This window comes from Carettochelys insculpta, chromosome 1 (genome assembly GCF_033958435.1).
Source record: "Carettochelys insculpta isolate YL-2023 chromosome 1, ASM3395843v1, whole genome shotgun sequence".
In the NCBI taxonomy this organism is placed as follows: Eukaryota; Metazoa; Chordata; order Testudines; family Carettochelyidae; genus Carettochelys; species Carettochelys insculpta.
This window is the reverse complement of record NC_134137.1, coordinates 339,907,861-339,931,092: the sequence shown is the minus strand read 5'-3', so window position 1 is coordinate 339,931,092 and position 23,232 is coordinate 339,907,861. Positions and strand designations below refer to the sequence as shown.

The window sequence follows — 23,232 nt, the reverse complement described above, 5'->3', positions numbered from 1 at the left end:
CCAGGGCTGGCAATGTCGATGTTCAACTTCGACGTTGCGCGTCACCACATCGAAATAGGCGCTGCGAGGGAACATCTACACGCCAAAGTAGCACACATCGAAATAAGGGTGCTAGGCACAGCTGCAGACAGGGTCACAGGGCGGACTCAACAGCAAGCCGCTCCCTTAAAGGGCCCCTCCCAGACACAGTTGCACTATACAACACAAGATACACAGAGCCTACAACTGGTTGCAGACCCTGTGCCTGCAGCATGGATCCCCAGCTGCCGCAGCAGCAGCCAGAAGCCCTGGGCTAACGGCTGCTGCCCACTGTGACCATAGAGCCCCGCAGGGGCTGGAGAGAGAGCATCTCTCAACCCCCCAGCTGATGGCCGCCATGGAGGACCCGGCAATTTCGACGTTGCGGGACGCGGATCGTCTACACAGTCCCTACTTCGACGTTGAACGTCGAAGTAGGGCGCTATTCCGATCCCCTCATGAGGTTAGCGACTTCGACGTCTCGCCGCCTAACGTCGAAGTTAACTTCGAAGTAGCGTGCACGTGTAGACACAGCTAACAAAGTCCTGCAGGTAGCTCTTAAAACGGCAATTTTGATGAAGTCTGCTCCAATTTGATAATGGGTTTTTTTTTTTTTTGGAAATTATGTTAGCTTCGATAGTATTATTTAGGTGAAAGGGTACTGAATCCTCTCTTACCCACTCAGTTACTCATTCCTCTCTTGTTATGGAAGAAGAATTTCTCTTTCTTAATGTCATTAAATTCTCAGCTGATTCCTAGAAATATGAAGGAATGAAGCAATACCCAAGATTTAGTTTTATTCTCTTCACATTTTATAACTGACGAAGGGAAGAAGTGGGCCAATAAAAATGCACCAACCCATTTAGATCTGGGTTATTCTTTACCCAATTTTTCAGCTCCCATAGCCCAGTGCTCATACATCAAAAATTGAAAGGAATTCAGAGAAGACCTTAAAGAATGAGTTGAAGGCTGGAAAGCCTGCTTTACATCGAGCAAAGAAATAAACGTAATCCATTGCGTTTATCCAAGAAAAAGCAAAGAAGTGACAGTGGCAAGTAACTACCTGCGTAACAGCTTTCTGTAATCTAGAACTGAAAGGTATAATGAGATCCAGTGGTGGAACCTGAAGGTAGAAAAAAAAATCAAGCTAGAAATAAGGACAATTTTTAACAGCATAGGTTATTTACCATTGTAATGTTTTAGGTAGGAATGTGGTGGACTTTCTGTCGCTTGAAATTTTTATCATGCCAGGTGTTTTTTCAAACTATATGCTTATGAATCAAATCACAGTTATGGGTTTAAAAACGGAAGTTTTTGGGTGACATTTTTACTTTGTGCTGTTTTATCGGGCCAGTTGGAAAACAGCATTTCCAGTGTACAGAGAATTCTGATGTTACAGAATAGAATTGGTCCAAATCACGATGAAAAACTATTTAAAAAAATTGGTGAAATGAACATTTTTGCAAAATGTCACCTGGGACATTTGAAATATTTTGTTTAAAAAATCACCCAATCATTTAATGTTGCTAATATCAAAATAAGAACATAATAATGGACATTCTGGGTCCACCTAGCCTAGAATCCTTTCTTCCAACAGTAGCCAGTGCCAGGTGCTGCAGAGGGAATGAACAGAACAGGTTAATCACTAAGTGATCCGTTCCTTGTTGCACATTCTCAGTTTCAGACAAACAGAGGCTAGGGATACCATCCCTGCCCACACTTCCTAATAGCCACTGATGGATCTATCCTCCATGAATTTATCTAGTTCTTTTCCGAACCCTGCTATAGTCTTGGCCTTTCCAACACACTCTTCTGTCAAAGAATTCCACAGTTGACTGAGTTGTGTGAAGAAATACTTCCCTTTCTTTGTTTTAAACCTGCTGCTTATTAATTTCATTTGATGCCCGCTAGTTCTTGTATTATGAAAGGAATAAACAACGTTCCTTTTCTCCTCTTTCTGAACCAGTCATGATTTTATAGACCTCAATCATATCCCCCTTTGGTCTCTTTTCCAAGCTGAAAAGACTCAGTCGTGGTTTCCTACCCGTGTTTATTTTGTTGCCCTTTTCTGAACCTTTTCCAATTCCAAAAAGTGCTTTTTTTTTTAAAAAATGAGCAAAAAAATCTGTATTCAGTATTCAAGATGTGGGCATACCATGGATTTATGTAGAGACAAAATGAAATGTCTATTTTTGATAATTTTGAAAAATAATATAATACAAAATATATTGATATTTAATTTAATATAAAAGTCTAAACAAAATCAGTCAAAATAATGAAGACAAAGTGAAACATTTTTACCTCAGAAAAGCATTTCAGCATTGTTGAAATAAAACAAGAAACTAAAAATATGTTTTTGCCTTTTGCCTGTGGCTTTTCTAAATATCCAGACTTTTTCATTATATATTTAATTAACAGTTAAACTGCATTTATGGGGAAAAATTTATGTTGAAAACTCTTCAGCCAGCTCTAGTTGTGCAAGGGGTTAGGTTATGCGATCACAGTACTCCCTTCTGGTCTTAAAATATGTGAATTTATTAATCTAATAAGTGAACAGAGCACTACGCTTATGGCTTAAAGGTCAGCACTGCTGGAGATAAATATGGCATGGAAAAGCAGTTATGGTTTGATCGTGTCTGACAATAACACCAGTGGAAGCAGATTGGATCCTTTGGGTACAAGCTTGTAAGTGAGTGTACTAGGAATGTTACTTGGAGAAAGAATATGCTGGCAGCAGTGAGCCCTAAGTGAAGTATGTCACAGCAGACTTTGCAACTATGGGAACTTTGTCTCACTGGTAACAGGTTTTGTTAGAAATCCAAATCAAATCCAGGATTGTGAAAGGATTTTATAATCACTTGTGGGCCTTCTTGATGATTAAGTCTGATGAGTTGGAGTCAAAATCATGTGAAGTTGTGTTTTTGTATGATTTTGACAGGAAACCAGATGAAACTCAATAGTTTTCACCAAGTTTTACTTTGAATTTTGGAATGTGACTTGAACTGCAAATATAACTCAGCAGTGCGAATACAAACCTCTACTTACTAAAATGAAAGGAAGGAAATGTTTATGTGCCCAAAACAAAACGATCTATTTTAAGCAAATTCAAATACTGACGACACAAGAAGCATCTTAGACAGAATCAGTCCTTGCTTGGACCATTTTTTAAATGACTTGCTGAGATTGAACTGCTTGGATAAGAACAGACATAAAGAAAATCCTTGCCAGTAAGTAGCCGGGAAGGTGATAAAGGGTGGAAGAGATATTTTGAAATATTCCAATATATCAATGTTTTCTTTTAATATTTCACTGCTAGTGACTTCAGTAATGCACGCTCTGAAACCAGAGAGAGACAAATGGTCTGATCTTGGTTTTTTGCATGCCTGAAATGACTAATTGGGAACTGGACACGGTAAGTGAGAGATGGGCCATTTTGCTATACTTTAAATCCACTATAAGCAATGCACCTGTTAGAATCCTAGTACTGTAGTCCCACAGGATACTTGAGGGGTGTGATGCATGCAACCTTCACATATCCTGAATTTTGGGTAAGTCAGTGGGGGGGCTTGGGTGGTGGGTTGAGGCCGAGGAGCTAAGCGTGGGGTGGGTTAGGGCTGCAGGGAGGGCAGGAGGGTGGAGCTGAGCTGAGGCATGCGGGGGTTGGAGCTGGGTCTGTGGAGGTTGGAGCAGGGTCCGTGGGGGTGGTGGGGCAGGGGGCTGGAGCCTGAGCCCTGTGTGCTGTGCTGCAGACTGGAGCCTGAGCCCCAGGTGAGGCTGTAGTGTGCCAGTGGCAGGTAGCCCCATGTGCAGGTTGGGGCTGGGAGCCCCCAGCATGGTGAGGTGAGTTGAGGCTGTGGGGGAGGTCTGATCCTGGGGGGAGCAAGTGGATTTTAGCCCCCACCAGCTGCCTGAAGCAGTGAGCAGCTTGGTGGGGCTAAAACCTGTCTGCCTATCTTCCCAGAGTGGGGCTACTGTCAGCTCGACAGCAGCGCTGCTCTGGGAAGGGGGTTTTAGCCTGCCTGGCTGCCCGTAGTAACAGGCAGCTAGGCAGGCTAAAAGCCTTCCCCCTACCTTCCCAGAGTGGTGCCTCCGGGAAGCTAGGCAGGCTGACAGCCATGTATCCTCAAGTTTTGTGAAACTTGTGTTGAAGATGTGTGAAGCAAGGCTTTACTGTATTTTGGTAAGGGGAGAAGCAAGGCCACAAGGTCTGAATGCTCAGTACTTAGAGTCCCTAGTGGTTGTTTCCCGAAGGAAGTCCCAAGCTGAGAAAAACAAGCCAAACCGACCCAAATAACAAGGAAGTCCTTTTTATTAAAAGAGTTAGAAATAAAATAGGCCCGGGTGATTGAAAAAAATACAGCTTGGAGGGAAAAATGGGTCACCAAAGAACCATTGATAGCATATCGTCCGGTAATTTTAGAAAGCAACAAATCCCTTAGCTGTAAATGTGTGGGTGTGATGTCACCTGAGGTGCTTAGGTACCATTGAGTCCCTCTTCTCTGCTAGCTTGGGATCCCTTTAGCTTGGTCTTGCTGAGCCAGGCTCTCCAGCCTCCCCTAGCAAAACTTACAGGCAAAGCCGCATTCACCTGCAGTTACAGACATTGAGATCAGCTCTGGGAGGACTCATCTTCTGGGATTTATTCCAGCACTCAGATTTCCCTAGGATGACCATCTGTCCCGTTTTGAGTGGGTCAGCCCCACATTTCGGGCGCCATCTTGGTGTCCTGATTTATTTTGCCAAAGGGGCTAATTGCCATGTATTCCACTTCTTTACTAATGCAGGTGGCTGCCACCCGACTTCCCCAAGCTCGGGGGACCCGGGAGCCAGACCCACATGGCAGCACAGCTGCCCCCAGACTTCCCCCATCTGAGGGGGTGCTGTAAGCTGAAACCGTGTGTCGGCATGGCTGCCACCCAACTTCACCCAGCTGAGGGGAGCCAGGAGCATTGCTGGCAGGGCGGCAGCCTAGTTCCCGGTGCCCTAAATCATGGGGCAGCCATGAGCTGCAGCTGCTCCCTGCACCCTCCCTCCAAGGGAGCAGTCCCCACAGGGCAGCCACTACCTGACTCCCAGGTAGGGTGCCATCTGTCCCATTTTGGTTGGCATGGCATCATGCCCCTGTGTCCCATATTTTGTCGAAGGAGATATGGTCACTCTAGATGTACCTCCCCTGCCCGCAACTGCTTGGAGTACAAACCCAAAGTTATATGAAGGTCCCTTCCTCAATGTAAAGGAAGTTATACACAGCTTCTCACAGCTCGTGGGCAGGGGGCGGGGTGGGGAGGTGAAGGGAGGGTGACAGATTCCTTAGGCTCCTGGACAAGGTGTATATGTGTACGGGAACCTTGTTCTGTGCCCCCAGAAGGGGTGGGCTGAGGGTGGAAGGCGCGAGACTGAGGGCAGCCACCTCTCAGAGCTGCATGGAGTGATGCCGTGGCAGCCCCAGGCCCCTTTGAATTGCTGAGCCTCAGGGTAATTGCCCCTTTTGTCCCCCTGTTTGTGGGCCTGGTCACAGCCCCCCTCCCCACAGTTAGAAATTACGTAAACTGTGCTATAAACAAGGTAAGTTTATTAACTAAAACAAGAATGTAGGTTTTAAGGGGTTATAAGAGGTAACAAACTGAAGAAAGATCAATTCAGTAAGCAAACAGAACACACTTGCTATCCTCAGTACAGTATAGAAATTGGCTACAACTAACATTTTTCACCCTAAATATTGTTCCAGGCAGATACTTTCACTAGCGTGACAAATATTTGCAGCTTAAGGCAGCAATGGTTCCCTCCCTTAGTCCAGTCTTTGGTTTTCAACTATCTGTTTGAAGACAGTTCGGTATTCTGCCTTATATAAAATGCTGTAAGGTGGGAAGTTTTGTGTGATTCTCTGCCCCTCTGTGGAAAAGTGTAGAATTCAAGATGGATTTCAGTATCAGGTAACATGGCCAGAGATCTGCTGCACAGCAGTAGTAGTAGTAGTAGGCATCCTTCAGTCTGCATAGACTATGGATCGCATCCTTTATAGTTTCAATTGAGGACTTCATTTACAGCGTCTACTGTGGCTGTGAAGACCCACACGAGAGTGACAGTCCTTGCTGCATCTCTTGCAGATGTGGTGGGTGTCTGGCAAGTCCTTATTGTGCTTTCTGTGCACTCGCTTCTCCTCTGCTAGCTGTCTGATCCTCATCTCGCCCTTCTGAAGGCCCTTGTGTAACCTCTGCCTCAATCTGCTGTGGTTGTCTGCTAGTTCTTCCCAGTTGTCCCGCTCGATTTCTACCTCTCTGAGGTCTCTCCACCTGTAGCCATTTTTCACAGACTGACCCAAGGCTTTGCAGGAAGACTAACTCTTACAGTCCATTGTTTCTTGCTAATGGGCCATCAGCACTGTTCAGCTTTCTTATTGTTGTACTTGAAGGGCAGGTAGTAGGCTTCACCCAGCGTGAAGACCTTGGTAATAAAAATCAACAGACTTGATTCCTAACTCCAGAAGCAGAAGTGATATGTGCATACAAATGGGATAGTTAAATTCCGTAATCTATAACCTTTCCAATGTTATCTCAAATGAGCTATCTTACATAAAATATACCTCAATTCTGATATTTGTATCAGAAACATATTTTCATAAAGTGTATGGAATGCCATGTCACTATGGCTGCGTCCACACTACTGAGTTCTTTCAGAAGCTTTGTTGAAAGGAGGGGCTCTTCCGAAAGATCCCGCAGAGCTTCTACACCCAAAATGTGCTCTTTCAATCTGAAATCGAAAAAAAGCAGCTCTTCTTCTGGAAGCCGTATTCCCTTCCCGGAGCAATAAGAGTGTTTTTTCCAAAAGATTCTTTTAGAAAAAAGCATGTGTACGTGCTCCCCGGTCCCTTTTTTGAAAAAGCTATCCTGATGGTGCCAGATTTTTCGATCCCTGGCCTGTTCTTTCAAAAGAGCGGGGGCTGTGTGGATGCCTTCTATTGAAAGAGCAGATGGATCTTTTGATCTGCTTCTTTGTGTGTGGGTGTGCTTTTTTGAAAGAAGATCTTCCGGAAGAGCTCTTTCAGAAGATCATCTTTTGAAAGTTCACTGCAGCGTAGACATGGCAAATGGGAATTCACTTTTACAAAATGTTAATCCAAAGATTCCTGCAGGGGATGGATTAGCCTAGAGGAGGGAAGAGGTACATTTTTATAACTAAAGGCTTTGGGCAAAATCCAGCCATGTGCAGAGAGCTCTAACAACCAAAACCACACGCAAATTGCTCTAGGAATGCTAGAAGCCCCTTTTTTCAGGCCTGTGATACAAATGTGTATATCTATTAACCTGAGGCCTGTCAAGCCCCACTCGTCAGTTAATTTGTATGCTTAGGAATATACCATAGCCCAAGAAGTTGATAGAATACTGACCCCATGTGACAGGAGTATATTCACCTAGTACAACCTAGTCCCATGTCATGTGACTAGGCCCAGATAATAAATAAACATATCAGACATAGATGAAATTTTTGAGAAAATGGAGCATGTGGAGCCACCTGCTCTGATTGCCACATATACTTGGAGGTGATTTGTTTTCGAACAGCCTTGGAAATGAGTTTTCCCCTCTCCTTTACCGTATTCTTTGTAACCAGTTAAATTCAAGCTCTGGATCTGACTTCCCTGAAACACTGGGGAAGTTTGGTTCCAGAACTGATTTTTATAACTTATCTACATCTCTTCTACTACTCTTCAGGGTAAGGGTAGGGGAGGGGAGTGAAAGCAGCCTGACCTGATTTTTACACAGGTGAACAATGATTGAAATAAAGAGGCTTTGTAGATTTCAAAAGGCCTTATTTTGCTCTGATTTGATTATACCAGCTTTGAGCCCAATATGTTTTGCAAAACAAATTTAGGGGAATTAAAATTCCCAACTGCCCAGAACTTCCCTACCCCTAAAACAAATGAAATAAATTACATTCTCCCTTCTTCACTAAAAAAGTTACCGATGTCTATGTAGAAAGTGGGACCACAAATAGTAGTATTGTCCCTTTATTTACACACTTTATTCAAGTACAACACATTCACCAATTTCCAAATCTACTACAGGTTGGACCTCTCTAGTGCAGCATCCTTGGGACCTGACCGGTGTAAAATGAGAGAATTTGCTGAGTCATGGGAGGTCTATATTGTCTAGCAGCATTCCCAACACTTCCACTGCTTACTGGGCTCTTAGAAGACATTTAGGGGTAAATAACAGCACGGAACACTGAGAACCAGGACTGGTGGCTAAAAACAAACCTTATCCACCATGGGAAGCTTGGTCACACCCACAATAAGTGGTTATTTGGCTAACTAAAATCATGCTGGATTACGGATGTTGTCAGATAAGAGTGTGCTGAACTAGACAGGTTCACTCCACAGCAGTAGAAGGTGCCTCATAGATTTATATCATCTATGGTGTCTACAAAAAACAACATGACTCATAAAGATTGCAACCAAAGAATAGCAATTGTAATTGAAAATAAGTTGCAATTAGAAACTATTGGGCACAGACAATTCCTGAGTTTGGCATAGCAGCCTGTGTCCACTGTAGTCCAGCTGTGTAGGTGTTGCAGACCCAGACTCATAGCTATTGGAGAATTCCATATCCACAAGCTTACAACTCTTTGAAAAACCCATTAATTTAATCTTTTGGTATGTTATGTGATATTCACCCATTCATAAATATTCCTACTACAGATGAGGTCTTTTCTCAGCCTCTCACTTCCAGGACTGCAAAAGCTGGCTTTCATCTTCACAAATAGCAGTGAATACTCAAAGCAAGAATGAAAAACGTGTTGCTTTTTTTGCTAACCTGCAAAAATGAGATTTTTCATTACTTTCACTTGGAGTGATAAAATCCCTTGAAGATATTTCTCTTCTGATACAGGGGTGGCTGATGCTGCTGGTCACACTTTTCGATACTGCTGCTGCAGAAACTTTTGCTATTCTAAATATATATATGAAGTAAAAGATTTCCCGTTTTCCCATGTTATCTTGGAGCTTGATTCTGTTAATTCAAGTCAATGGTAAATTTTATTCTATGGGAGCAAGGTTGAGCCTTTATTTTTTCCCCTTCTTTCTTTAAATTGTACATTTGAAACTGGTTCTGCTTATTATTTTATTACTATATAGAAAATAGATATAGATAGATAGCTACAGCTATAGTCATCTGGGTTTCTGGTTTCTTATTCACTGCTATTTTGATGACCACATGCAATTTAAGCAAATACATTTTGAAACATTTTCCAATACTTGAAATCAGTGTTTCTCAACCTTTTTTTAAAAAAGTAAAGTACCCCTTTATCAAAAAAAAAAGTGCCCCCTTGTACCTAAAATTTTCAGACACTCACATATTTTTTTCTATCATTGCAATACATTTGTTTAAACAACTTAATTGCAACTGGTTGGTTGGAAGAAATTGCCTATAGGCAATACACTTGTTCAAAAAGGACAAAAAAAATTAACATAAAATAAGTCCAATTTTTAGTTTGTAGAAAAGGTTAAGAAACAGTAAGTTAGTGTACTCTCTAGAAGACTTCTTCATAACCCCAGGGGTATACATACCCCTGACTGAGAACGATTTCCATAAATTGTACAATAGTATGGAAAAGCCGATAAGTCATGTACTGAAACAGAGAGCAACTGACCCCAGCTTTGACCTCTGTGGTGTTGTTAGCCATGAGTAGGGGAGCTAATGGCAACATACATATTGAACACACTAGCAGTCAGCAACCAAAACTTCTGCAAAAGAATACGTGTTTTTACTAAATCCCAGCAATGTGATGTTGATCAAAACGTGCCCCCCTTTCTGGCTTCTGATAGATCTCACCAAAATCTCATCCATCAAAACACAATGTGTTTTAGTATATTTGACACTGAGTGCTGCTTGAAGCTTTCAAAGCAATGTATTATAAATTATTAAATGCTTTTCTTTCTTTTACCTACATCAAAGAACTTTGCCATGATCAACTGCAGAATCAGCAAATGGCATAGCTGTCTGCTGCATCGTGTGCAGCATTTTGTGGGAATGATAAACCACAAAATTTATTAGAAAAACAAGCCTGTGAATTTTAATCTTTAGTTTGTAAATTCACTAAGCTAGACTTCAAAATCTCCATATTTAAATTACAATAGCAAATGGTTGTGGTTTGTGAAGCTAGATACAAACAACTCATTTTTAACCAGGAGATTGCAACTTAAATGACCATAAGAAGGTAGTCTGCCCTGTCAGCAGTAAAAATAGGGTAAGAGGTGTTATCCTGAAATGTCAGTTGCCTGCTCTCTTTCCAGTATTCAGATTACAAGCATTCTCACCATTCAAGGTCTGAAAGTCCTGGTTAAACTGAAGGCCTTAAAGGTGCCATGAAATTCAAGATCATTTCATAGGCTAACACTGAGCCTTGCCATAACAGGTTCGGTGTTCCTGCAGGTCTGACCTGCTTGACTAAAATATAGGAACACATGTAATTTTGAAGGGAAGTGGATTGAGTCCATTTCTCTGCACCAAAAGGGCTGTATTAGAAGTTGTTAAAATGAAAAATAACCACATATGTTAAAATTATGTTTTTTTAAATAGAAATTAAGTCAACACCCTGCCCAGTAGTTTAAATCCCAAGAGCAATGTGGTCTCTACTGTGAAGGGAAACCACCACGGCAGCAGTTAAGCACTGATCCACCTTTCATACCCCTCCTGCAAATCAGTTCTCAATCCAGCTTGTACTCCTCAGAACTGAGAAGATCTTGGTTAAGTTGTAGGCTCTGCTGTGGACTTCTCATCTGACTGCGGGAGAATCATCAATTTCTGTGTCATCATTCATCTTTTGGATAGGAGATATGATAATCCTCTTCTCCCACCCTTTTTTGCCTCTGTAAGTCATCATCTTGTTACCTCTCTGTGGCCATACTCTGTGCCTGTGTGCAATCCTGTTGACTTCATTTTGCCCCAAATATTTACCAATCAATGAAGTCTAGTGAAAAAAATCCAGTCTGGGGGACCAATTGTCTCAGAAAAAGGTGCCTGGCTGAGGCCTATTCTAAGTTTCTTCTGCCAGTTCCCGAGATTGGAAGAAAGGACTTTTGAAATTTGACTTCATATATTATGAACAGATCCCTGGAAACTATCCATAAATATGTATTTAGAATGTATTGCCTTCTTTTGCCTACTCTGTGATCTATAAATTATTTTGGTAAGAAAAAGGAGAAAGAGAGCAACCAGGATGACCATACAAGGTCAGCATCACCCTTAATCATGCTTTTGGTATTTTCTAGTGAGTCTCAAAGAAACAATATGTATTACTACCAAGCTGTTGTGAAAAAAAAAAAGATAAAAAGACTGTGAGCCCTTAGTGGTGATTGAGGGATGAGAAAATGCCTCAATTTTCTGATAAAAGAGGTTATGTCAAAGCTAGTCCAGACATTGATCTATGCTTTTTCATTTGTACAGTGTTACTGCTGACTCTCTAAATGGGAAAGTAAAATAGTTTAAAATGCATAATATTTCTGAGCTGTATGGTTGCGATCCCCAAAATGAATAAGCTTGCACTTCAGGACTACAGTTACACTGACCCGAACTGCCGGCAGCAGTATGCAAACTAGAGGTTTAAAAAATGCAAATAGCTGTTAATTTGCATATTTGCTTGCCCACAGAGGCTGATGCTGGCAGGAAAAAAGCAGTGTAAATGTGGTTCTGTCAGCAGCACCCCACCTTTGTCAGCAGCCTCTTATGCTTGATTTTTTCAGGCATAAGAGGCTACCAACAAAAATTGGGGGGGGTTCATTGGCAGAACTATATTTAGACTGCTTTTTTCCTGCCAGCAGCAGCTTCTGCCGGTGAGTGAATATGCAAAAGGCTGTTCATTTGCATTTTTGAGACCGCCCATTTGCATACTGCTGCTGGCAATTAGGGTCAGTGTAATCCTAGCCTGGGGCTTTATCCTACCACCCTCACCTGGCGCAATAGCTTACTCCTATGGGACCCAAGGATGTTGGTCTAAAATGTACAGTGCTTAGGTAGCAGATTGTGGTTGTAGTTTAGATAGTAGATCATGGCTTAAATAGCAGATAATCGTTCAGCTTGTGGCCTGTTCATTATGGGGGCCATTTACTGTGATAAGTTTACAACAGTGTATACTATTATTTTCTAAATATCCATTTAGTATCATTTCACTTATTTCTTCTTGAATATTTGTTTACAGCAAAAATTCCACCTTGTAAAATATCCATGAGAGGTAAATGCGCATTTACTGTTCTAACATGTCATAAGATTAACCTCCAAAATGACAGAGGTGCTGTATTATTATTTTATTAGAGTTTTGCTCTTGTTTTGTCAGTATTGTAGAATCACAAAAGAAGGCAAAAGCTATTGAACCTATGTACTAGTGTTATCTTCTTAAATCTCCCATACTCAAAATATCACATAAACATGCATTGTCGGTTTGATATCCTCTTTCCCAGAGCTGTTATACATAGTGCTTGTAAGCCGGCCAAGTGTGGCACTGAACAATTTGTTTTGGACATAATTTTTAATTACAACAAGCAAAAAACAAAATGCATTGTCTGTAAACCCAGGTCTAACTGTATCCTTTGTTTAAAAGCACACAGATTATTAGGTGTTAAGTGGAAGACAAAATGAGACAGTAATTATCACTTACATAGCACAGGTCAAACATTAACCAGCTATAATCTTCACAACTAGAGTTGGTGGGAAATTGTCCAACACAACTGTTTATAGAACTTAAAATGTTTTATGAACAATTTGGGCTAAACAGTCCCTGAGAGGAACAGTAGAGAGGCGATGTGGCCTCCTTCTGACTCAGACGGGGAGAAACCACTTTCTCTGGAAGTCAGGCATACTGGAATTATGCAACCAGGATGGAAGTTATAAAGGGTGGTGCCTCCCCTTCCCTTGGAGCAGGGACCACGAGGAAGGCAGACACATCCTGTTCACTTCTGGCTGCTGAACTTGCAGCTGAGTCTAGCAACACCCTGCCCGTAGGAGAACTTTTTTTTGCCATCCATCCAAAAAAGCTGGAAGATGCCCCACTGACTTAGGTAAACTCTTGAGATGTAGGGAGGAAGTGGCTTGGAGTAGCTGATCTTAGTCTGACTACAGCCATTCCTGAGGCATGGTCAGTATGTTGTGATTGGGGGTGCCTGCTGATTCAGTGCAGAACATCTTCGCCGCTATTAGGATCCTAGGTTGGGGTCTGGTGGAGTAGGGTGTGCTCAATAGTGGCCTGTAACCCCCCTGGGGTGGCAGCCTCCCCTGGCCAGGTGCAGTGGAATTTGCTCTGGTTCTGCAACCAGAGTCCAGAGCCGATTGATTGTGCTCTGCTTCTGCAACTAGAGGCAAGAGCTAACTGCCTTTTGGCTTTGCCCCACCCCATCATGAAGAAACAAGAGCTGATTGCCTACTGCCTTTGCCTGTCCACACATTAAGGGGTCAGGGCTTCCCTGTGTTCATGTCAAGAGACCAGATTCAATTAAGCATGGTGTTTGCACAGGCCATGCTTAAAGAGCCTAAAGGCTATAGACTTTTGCCTGTTTTACCTCCCACAGCCTTGGGGTGAGACATTGGCTCCTGTCTCAGGGCCAAAGTTAATTTCTTATTGGGGAATTCAACACCATTATATCAGTCAGAATATTAACCTCTTAATACTAATTCCCTGATGGCATAGTGAGGTGGCGTGGCCCCTCTCTGACCTGGAGAAGAGATGACCACTACCCAACTACAGCATCCCTGCTGGGTTTCCTGGCACGTCATTCGGCAGACTAATGAACTGCCTAGGCTTCTAGAGTCATTGGCTCCAGGGCAGTCCTGTCTTACCATGTCAGTTTCATTCTTCCCCCACTTCTCAGGAGCAGTGGTGCATCTTCCCCCAGAAATCCAGGGGAATATTTTCTGTTTCTGAAAACTCACATTTTGGTGTTTCTGAAATGAACCGTTTTGGAATATCCATTTTGCAGGAAATTTCAATTTTGAAAAAATATTGCTGAAAGTAAAAAATCAAAATTTCCCATGAACTGAAAATTCTGAGTTTCACCCAGCTTTAATGGCAACAATCTCCCCGGGTAGTTAAGTATTATCCCCATTTTACAGGTGGGACTACTGAGAAAGAGGGAGTACATGGATGGATAGAGGAATATCTTCCCTTTCTTTAAGGGAGCACATAATGCACCAAGGATGAGTCACAGTTTCTCCTGTAGAAACTGTATGCAGCTGTACATCAGGTCAACCCTACATAAAGCTTTCTTGTATAGCATCTTAACTGATGATTTTTAACAACACTGGTATTACAACCAGAAGATGATTAGAAGATGAGAAATGTTCAATTATTAAATGTAAAATTTTAGTGCTCATTATTTAGAAATGGAATATTCTGACCATAATATATATTGTTTGTCTGTTATGTATTAATATTATGAAAGTCAAGAAGGACTTTAACAGGTGTGTTGTGAACAAGACATGAGAAGTCATTCTCCCGCTCTACTCTGCGCTGGTTAGGCCTCAGCTGAAGTATTGTGTCCAGTTCTGGGCACCACAGTTCAGGAAGGATGTGAAGAAATTGGAGAGGGTCCAGAGGAGAGCAACGAGAATGATCAAAGGTCTAGAGAACATGACCTATAAAGAAAGGCTGAAAGAATTGGGCTTATTTAGTTTGGAAAAGAGAAGATTGAGGGGGGAACATGATAGCAGTTTTCAGGTATCTAAAAGGGTGTCATAAGGCAGAGGGAGGGAACTTGTTCTTCCTTGCCTCTGAGGATAGAACAAGAGGCAATGGACTGAAATTGCAGCAGAGGAGGTTCAGGTTGGACATTAGGAAAAAGTTCCTAACTGTCAGGGTGATCAAACACTGGAACGAATTGCCGAGGGAAGTGGTAGAATCTCCATCACTGGAGATATTTAAGAAGAGGTTAGATAGATGGCTTTCAGGGATGGTCTAGAAAGTGCTTGGTCCTGCCATGAGGGCAGGGGGCTGGACTCGATGGCCTCTTGAGGTCCCTTCCAGTCCTACTCTTCTATGATTCTATGATTCTAAGGAGATCTCACTGGTATTGTTTTAGAAAATTTTATGCTCTAGCTGAACTGTGACTTGTATCCAGGGCCCTGGTTGTGCAAACACTTGCACAGTTACTTAATTTCAAACACTCAAGAAACCCTATGGACTTGAATTTAATGTACACTGGAGTGCAGTCAAGCATATGTGCCAGTGGTTGCAGGATGGAGGAGTACATTTGTGTGAACAAGTTTACTGATAGAATTGAGTAAAAATTACTGCTTGCGATTTTTTTGTCAGCATAAATATGTGTGCAGTGATGCCAACATTTTTTTCAGATTTGAGTTGCTTTGCTGAATTGTCATTTTGGGGGGAAAAGGCAAATTCTGAAAAAGCATATGTTTCAGCATATTTGAAATGAAAGCTTTCTATTTTTCAGTTCAGAAAACTTTTCATTTCTAAATTTTCTAAAATTGATAAATATAAATATATGCGTACCATATGTTAAAACATGTTCAAAATTCAAATAAGAAGATCCAAAATAATATTTTTAACATTTTAAGTCACAAAACATTTTGAAAAAAATTGTTTTTGATTTAACCTTGAACATTTTTTCCAGAATTACCAACAAACCAAAATCTGTTATGCACCTAGCAGTATTTTCAACCAACTACAGTATATCACGAGGCATCACAGTTTTGTTCTAAGAAAACCATTATCAGGGACATATTGTAAATCATGTTTGTCATAGTATGTTGTAAATTTAATTAAAATACAGCTCCATCTCTTCCTAGAGAGGAGAGAATTTCTGTGCAGGAGGAATTCTTGAGGAAAGGCAGTGCCTTTAACATTAAGATGTATAAGTAATTAATCAGCCTATGTCATGAAAGGAAGCTTATTTGTATGCCTTGTGTAAAGGCCTTGTCCTTGTGTTCCAGGCAGTAATTGTAACTGTTCAATGTTTCTTTACAAATGATAATTCTCATAGGCTGTAGTTTAGCATTTATTAACTTATCAATACTGCACTGAGAACCATTAGGGTGATTTCATTGACTTCATTGGAGTGCTGCTTGGATCCCCCTGTGTGGTTCTCATTCCAAGATTTAAGCTTAAACATGTATATCTGAAATGACTCCTTGTTTTAGATAATTAGTTCCTTCAGCTTTTTCCACAATAATAGCAGGGTGTTGTTTCTGCCTGGCAACTATTAGTTCGGAAAAAGTGAGACTTGTGAGTTTTAAAAATTATAGTTAGAATTCTTGTCCAGGGCACATGCAGGCCTCAGTGCATTCTTTTGCCATTGTGAGCAGGTGCTCATTTAAGACGAAGGCTATATCTACACTACATGATAAACTCAACGTTAGGGCAGTTAGCTCAATTTTACAGCGTCACTGTCTTCACTGTAAATAACATTAGGTCAATTTTAAAACAAAAAGCAGTCAAGTAGCACTTTAAAGACTAGCAAAATAGTTTATTAGGTGAGCTTTCGTGGGACAGACCCACTTCTTCAGACCATAGCCAGACCAGAACAGACTCAATATTTAAGACACAGAGAACCAAAAACAGTAAGCAAGGAGGACAAATCAGAAAAAGATAATCAAGGTGAGCAAATCAGAGAGTGGAGGGGTGTGGGGGAAGATCAAGAATTAGATTGAGTCAAGTATGCAGACAAGCCCCTATAGTGACTCAGAAAGTTTCCATCACGATTTAAACCATGTGTTAATGTTCCAAATTTGAATATAAATGTCAGTTCATCCACTTCTCTTTCTGAAACGGAGCGATAATGTCTCTTCAGTAACACACATACCTTGAGGTCATTGACAGAATGCCCCATTCCATTAAAATGTTGACTAACTGGTTTGTGGATCTGGAGTGTTCTCTGTTACTAGGTCAACTTTAGGGAGTGCTAAGGTCGATATTATAACACTGTTGAATGCAACTGGGCATAGCATCAAGTTAGAATTTAAATGTTTGAATTAAAAACTAGTATGGAAGCGCCATGTCTTTAAATCGATTTCATTAGCCTCCGGAGGTGTTCCGTATGTATCCCACAATGCCCCATGGTTGTCCACTCTGGCTGCTTCCATCTCCACTGCTCTCCAGGTGTGAAGGAATTAGGTGACAGGAAGCCAGTGAATTTGAATTCTGCCCCAGAAAGCTCATGGCGGCTCAGCTGTGGGGTCAGGTTTGTATGAGAGGCTGAGGAACTTCCTTCTTTATTACCTACGCTTTACAAACAGCCCCAACACGGACTGTTGGCTTCTTCTCTGCACAGGCTATAGAGGAGAGGCCAAGATTTTTTTTTTCAGAGTTGGCACCAGCCGCTGCCCCACCGCACCATGTGGTGGCTAGGCTATGGGGAGGGGGGTCATGCTTGTATGACAGGCCCAAAACTTTATTTTCTGCAGTTCACATTTGTACAGGGTCAGCCTCCACCTCTTCCCCACAGGCACCATGCAGTCGGCATCTTTCCCGCACCTAACCACATCACAGGGCTAGCCCCTGACTCGGTAAAAGCATGTGCTTGCAGCACAGTGCAGCCTATGCTGCCAGACAGCACCATATCCTGGCTTGCACATGGTGAGGGGTACCAAAAGTGGGAAAGACTTTTAGGGGCTTGTTGTCGCCAGGGAGGAAGAGACCATTTCAACTGGACCTTCAACTGATTACCCCCCATTCCACAACACCCCTAATAGAATGTGGGGGAGCTGGCCCACACAGTCACAGTCAATTGGTGCTGGCCCTCCCCACCCGAGCAACACACTGAAAGGACCTTCTCAACTGCCCTTCAACCGATAACCTCCTACCCCTCAATACCCCTTATAGGATGTTAGGGGGCTGGATATGGCAGTCCCATGCATGGAGTGCAAGTTGGCTTATCAGGTAGGTGCCATGCCTGTCTGCCCAGGCTGCTGTGTTTTCAAGGGGGGTGCAAGTGCCTGGAGGGCCGGATGAGGTGACACAGGCACCTGGTTGATCTCAGGGCACAGAGTCATTCTGGTACATGGACATTTGGTGAGCTCCATGCCCCGTGTTGGACACATCTGTGTAATGAAGTGGGAAGCCAAAAATACTGCACCACAAATTGCCATCTTTGCCTGAGGGAGTTGGCTTTAGTTGTTATGGTTTGCACTTTCCTCAGCTTTACTGTCCTTCCCTTTCTTCAAGCTCTGCTCTGTTCCTGTAATATTTTCTGGGAGGGAGTTTTTGTATTCAAGATGGGGAAAAGTGGCTGGAGGGCCAGTAGAGATGATACAGACACATGGCTGATTCCAGGGCAGTATTCCCTAGTTTTCCTTCTTTCACTCTGAAAAAAAATGGTTGTTTGCTTTCTATGGTAGGGGAATGAGGGCAATGCAATGTGGGAAGATGACATCACAAATCCACAACCACTTCCAGGGCATTTTTTCCCCATATTGCACCAGCAAAAATACCAGAATGCTATGGGGCTGAGGGAACTGTGGGATCGGTTCCCACAATGCACTGCTGTAACAGTTGATCTTTGGCGATTTAGTGTTGCAGCAATAAGTCGACTTTGTGGGGAGGTGAGGATAGTCAAATTCAAATTAACAATACCCAGCATTACAAAATTGATTTTAATAAAATTGAATTTACATTGTAGTGTAAATGCAATGTAGAGTAATCAGATTTTCATTTGATGTCAGTGGAACTTGTGAGAACTCAATGCAGAAATCACCCCAAGATTCTGGCAATTTACCCATTATGAGTTTGATATTTTCATAATTAAAATATATTAAAAATAATAAAATATAAGAAATATATTTAAAATACTGCTAGATCCAATATTGTTTTGGAGCTAAATCTATGAAGTGTGAATTTTAGGATGAAATCTGCAATGCCCATACATGACTGGATGTCTCCTTAACGTCATTCTGTTATTCTTTAGGAATTGGAAATTTGATCATTAATTGTAAATTTATATGCTGTTTCTTTTTTGTTACAATAGTATAAGTAAAATATAAAATATGGATCTACACAAAATGTTTATGTCAGAAGAGAGCTTGCTGAAATCATTATGAACGTAACAATAAGGCTGAAGTGCATTTTGTTTTGTTCCTAATAAAGCTTCAATATAGAGTTGTTAAGTTGCACAGTGCAGTCAAGATTGAATTTAATGTTATAATGATGGAAAGGTGTTTCTACTACACCATTTGGACTCTCAGAAAATAACTTTTCAGCTGCTGTAGTTTTTCATTTGTTGATAACCATTCCAGGTAGATGGCAATATATAGTCGATAATATATATGCATTTATATATTTGAAGTTGCATTTTATATAGAGAGAATGTTATTTTTGTAAGAGTCACTGCATGAGTAGAAATGGTTCAAAATTATACTTAAGAAAAGTATGAAGTAATAAATTATTGTTGTATGACATTTTTCATTCCCATTCCTCGGTGACATCAGTTACTTTTGAGAGCTTAATGTTCTTTTTAAGCCTTTTTTTAAAATCAGAGCACTGTTATTATGTAAATGACAAAATGTACAGTATATCTGTTAAATATTTCTTTCAGTAATCATTGCCATGTGTACAGCCCTATTAACTCAGAAGTAGCTTTGAATGAAGGACTATTTTCTGACTGTATGTCAGTATACGTTGAGTAATTTTTAGGAATATTTCCAAATATTTTCATAGCATCTAGTCATTTATATAACCATTAGATCGTCATAAATACCTGACAGATATCAGGTTTACCTAATATTTGATTGCACTTGTTGTTACTGACAAAATACAAGTCTTTTTTGGACAATCGGGTGCTTGATACAGTTATGAGACAAACAAAACAAAACAAAACAAAACAAAACAAAACAATTTTGCCAGCAAAAATGGTAACATCACACTGGAAACAAATAGAATAAATTATAAATTATTACATCTTTACTCTCCTTATAGAAGGAAAACAAAACCAACCCCTCTAAACCTATATCCGACACATTGTTTTTGCAGCAAAATTGTCACTTGCAAAGATATTTTTTGTTTTCACATGAAATCAAGAGAAATTGAAGGTAAAATATGGTGTCTACTTTCAACAAACTGAGGAAATTATAATTGTTGTCATAAAAATGTCCATGACCAGTGACTTTTTTTTTCTGGACCAAATTCCTTGATTACCATGACAGCTTTAATAAGACTATAATATTTAATGATAATTGATATTTTCATGTTGTTTCACACTGGGTTAGCTACTAGTGACTTGCTTAAATCCTGATCTGGCACCATGATATGCATGAGTGGAAAGCAATTGAGGTCACTGGATTGTGCCCAGTATCGTGGTATGTGGTCCAAATACAAACCTGGATCCTATATTTCAGCAAAAAAATCAGATCAGATGCTATTTTTAAAGTTCAAAAATTATTCTTTAAAAATCCCAAACACGAGAAAACTGGTGTAACTGTTGGGATCCTGGACCTCTTTAGGTTCCATTACTACTGGACTGTATCATCTTCACATTAAAGATCTTGAGAAGATCTAATTTTAGACTGATGGCTGTTAGGGAGCTAGTTCTTCAGGAGAAAATAATTATGGTAAATAATATTTACCTGAACAAAACTCGAAAGTCTAAAAACACTGAGGTACAATATTTTGCTTCCCTAAGGTTGTGTCTAAACTACAAAAATAACTTCGAGGTTGAGCATCTACACACATCCTACTTCAAAGTTTAACTTTGAAGTAGGGCACTATTCCATTCCTGGGAGTGGAGTAAGGACTACAAAGTTGGGCTCCCAAGTAACTTTGAAGTAAGGAAAACGTATGTAGACTCTCTGCTGGCTACTTCTATATAGTGCCTAACTTTGAAGTTAACTTTGAAGTTAGTTCCTAGTGTAGACGCACCCTAATGCTGTGTCTACACTAGCTCCCAACTTCAAAGGCAACATGGTAAATAGGGTCTTGGGAGATTACTAATGAAGTGCTGAAGTGCATATGCAGCACTTCATTAGGCTGATTCTCCCCCATGGCAATTTCGAAGTGGCAAACTTCGACGTGCTGGCTTGCGTATATCTGTGACTGAACTGCAGGAACGTCAAAGTGCCCGGGCTACTCTGAAGCCTCTTTACTTCTCAAAATTTTCAGGAGTAAAGGGACTTCGAAGTAGTCTGGGCACTTCAAAGTACCCGCGGGTTAGCCGCGGCTACACCCAAGCCAGCACTTCAAAGTTTGCCACTTCGAAGTTTCTGTAGGGGAGAATTAGCTTAATGAAGTGCTGCATATGCACCGCAGCACTTCATTAGTAATCTCCTGACACCATGCTCTACTTACCATGCTCCGTTCAAAGTTGGGCGCTAGTGTAGACACGGCCTAAGCATGCTACAAGACCAATTCTCAATTTCTTGCCCAGTAGTCTCAACATTTATATAACCACGGTATCTTAAAGTTCCATCTGTGCTGCAGAGAGTTTCCAAAATGGCAGGATTTATTGAACTGGATAACACTGAGTTTAAGGATCCTTTCCTGAAGAAGAGTTAAAATATTAAGGTTCTAATTAACAGCAATTCCTGCTTCTGTGAGGAAAAGACCATAAATATTGCCTCTGAGTGTGTGTTCATTCAGTGATTAGTAATTTAGATTTTTTATTGACAACACAGATGGTTAAATAATTAAGTCAACTTAATTAAAATGCTTTAATAGCAATGAGAAAAATTCAGTATCTGCTTTCCATGATCACAAGTTTGCTATCTCGTTCCTCTAACCTTAATATTTACTGTAAATCTTTGTCCCGCTTAATAAGCAGAGATATGTTGCAGCACCCACCCTTAGAAAAGAAGTTCTCAATGCAAGATAATTGTCAACTCACAGGTATTTTCCTAGATTAAATGCAATCTTGTGACAAAATGCTGAGTCAGATTCTCAACAGGCATAAGCCACTGCTATGCCAATTTGCCCAAATTGAGGATCTGGCCCAATTTTTTCTTTCCGGTTTTGCGTCTATCGAATGACAAACACATTGGAAACTTGTACCAGATGTCATCATGTTTAAGCTTTCAGTTGAGTGTAATCATTGGCGATTTTTGCAAGAGGTTAGAGGAGTTAGACTCTCCCAGTGGGCAAGATAGTTTTTTTGGTTGAGCTGTCTCCTCCAATCAAACTAATGTCTTGCTTTCCTTGTCTATTTTGCCCTGGGTTTATGAAGTCAAGTTCAGAGTTTCCCCTCAATTAATTAGCTTTGCTTTTTTTATATGTGTGTGTGTGAGCAGGTGGCGTTTGCATCGCTCAGTCGCTAAAAATCCCCCGTGAACCAAGACCGGGAGAATTTGACAAGATCATCAAGCGCTTGTTGGAAACTCCTAATGCTCGAGCGGTGATCATGTTTGCAAACGAGGATGATATTAGGTGCTTGTTTTCTTAAGTTTTATGTTGAAGAAGTTGCCCCTTTGCAGAAAGTCCCTTTCCAATATCTTGTCTTTGATTTCCTGACAGATTTCAGGTTTCAATCCTAAATGTTCTGGGCAACCAGGTTGCCATTATAGAGTTCACAAGGCCACTGCTCCACAGATCCCCCAAAACTTCCTCGTTCTTAATAATTATAACACTACATATTGCAACATGAGGCCTGAAAGAAATGAAACAAACAGGAAGGATAGACAGAATATGCTGTTTAAGGGTAAGGATGAGGCAAATTAATATTTATAGTACTGTTGCCTTAGTCCTGAACTCTGTGTTTTTTGAGAAATATGCTTTAGACTGTCAGAACAATTGACTAATTGGTTAAAGACCCGCCTATTTATTAGGTTGACCATCTGTCACCTTTTTCCCGGCACAGTCCCTTATTAAGCTGTCTCACAGGTGTCCTGTCTTTTTAAGGAAAATGGGCAAATTGTCAAATATTTTGCGTGTCTCCTGTTCCCTGGCACCCCTTGTCAGGGCAGCTGCCAGAGAGCTCCTCTGCAGGGTGGTTGCCCTGCTCCTGGGTGCCCTATGCTTTGGGGCAGCAGCTCCTGCTGCAGTGAAGCTCATCTGCAAGGTAGCTTCCCCGTTGCCTGGCATGCCAGGGACTCCTGCCACAGTGTGGCTGCCACATTCTCCAGCTCCACCCCCTTCCCCCTTTGGGAGGCTGCAAAGCAACTATTCTCATGCACCCCCATCAGGAGGTTGTGGAACTCCCATTCTCCACTCCCCCTCATCAGGAGGCTGCAGAGCCCTCATTCTCAGTACCTCACCGTGGGGCAGAAGCCCCCATCACTGAGGAGCCCAAACACAGGA

The 23,232-nt window shown here is 41.3% G+C and overlaps 1 protein-coding gene across 1 annotated transcript in view; it reads left to right on the top strand.

The window, feature by feature from the left end:
- GRM8 (glutamate metabotropic receptor 8) overlaps positions 1-23,232 on the top strand; it is a 531,151-nt gene that overhangs the window by 227,099 nt on the left and 280,820 nt on the right. The window contains exon 3 of the mRNA XM_074984122.1: positions 22,227-22,362. Within this exon, the coding sequence (XP_074840223.1) occupies positions 22,227-22,362 (136 nt within the window). The remainder of the gene's footprint in view (positions 1-22,226; positions 22,363-23,232) is intronic.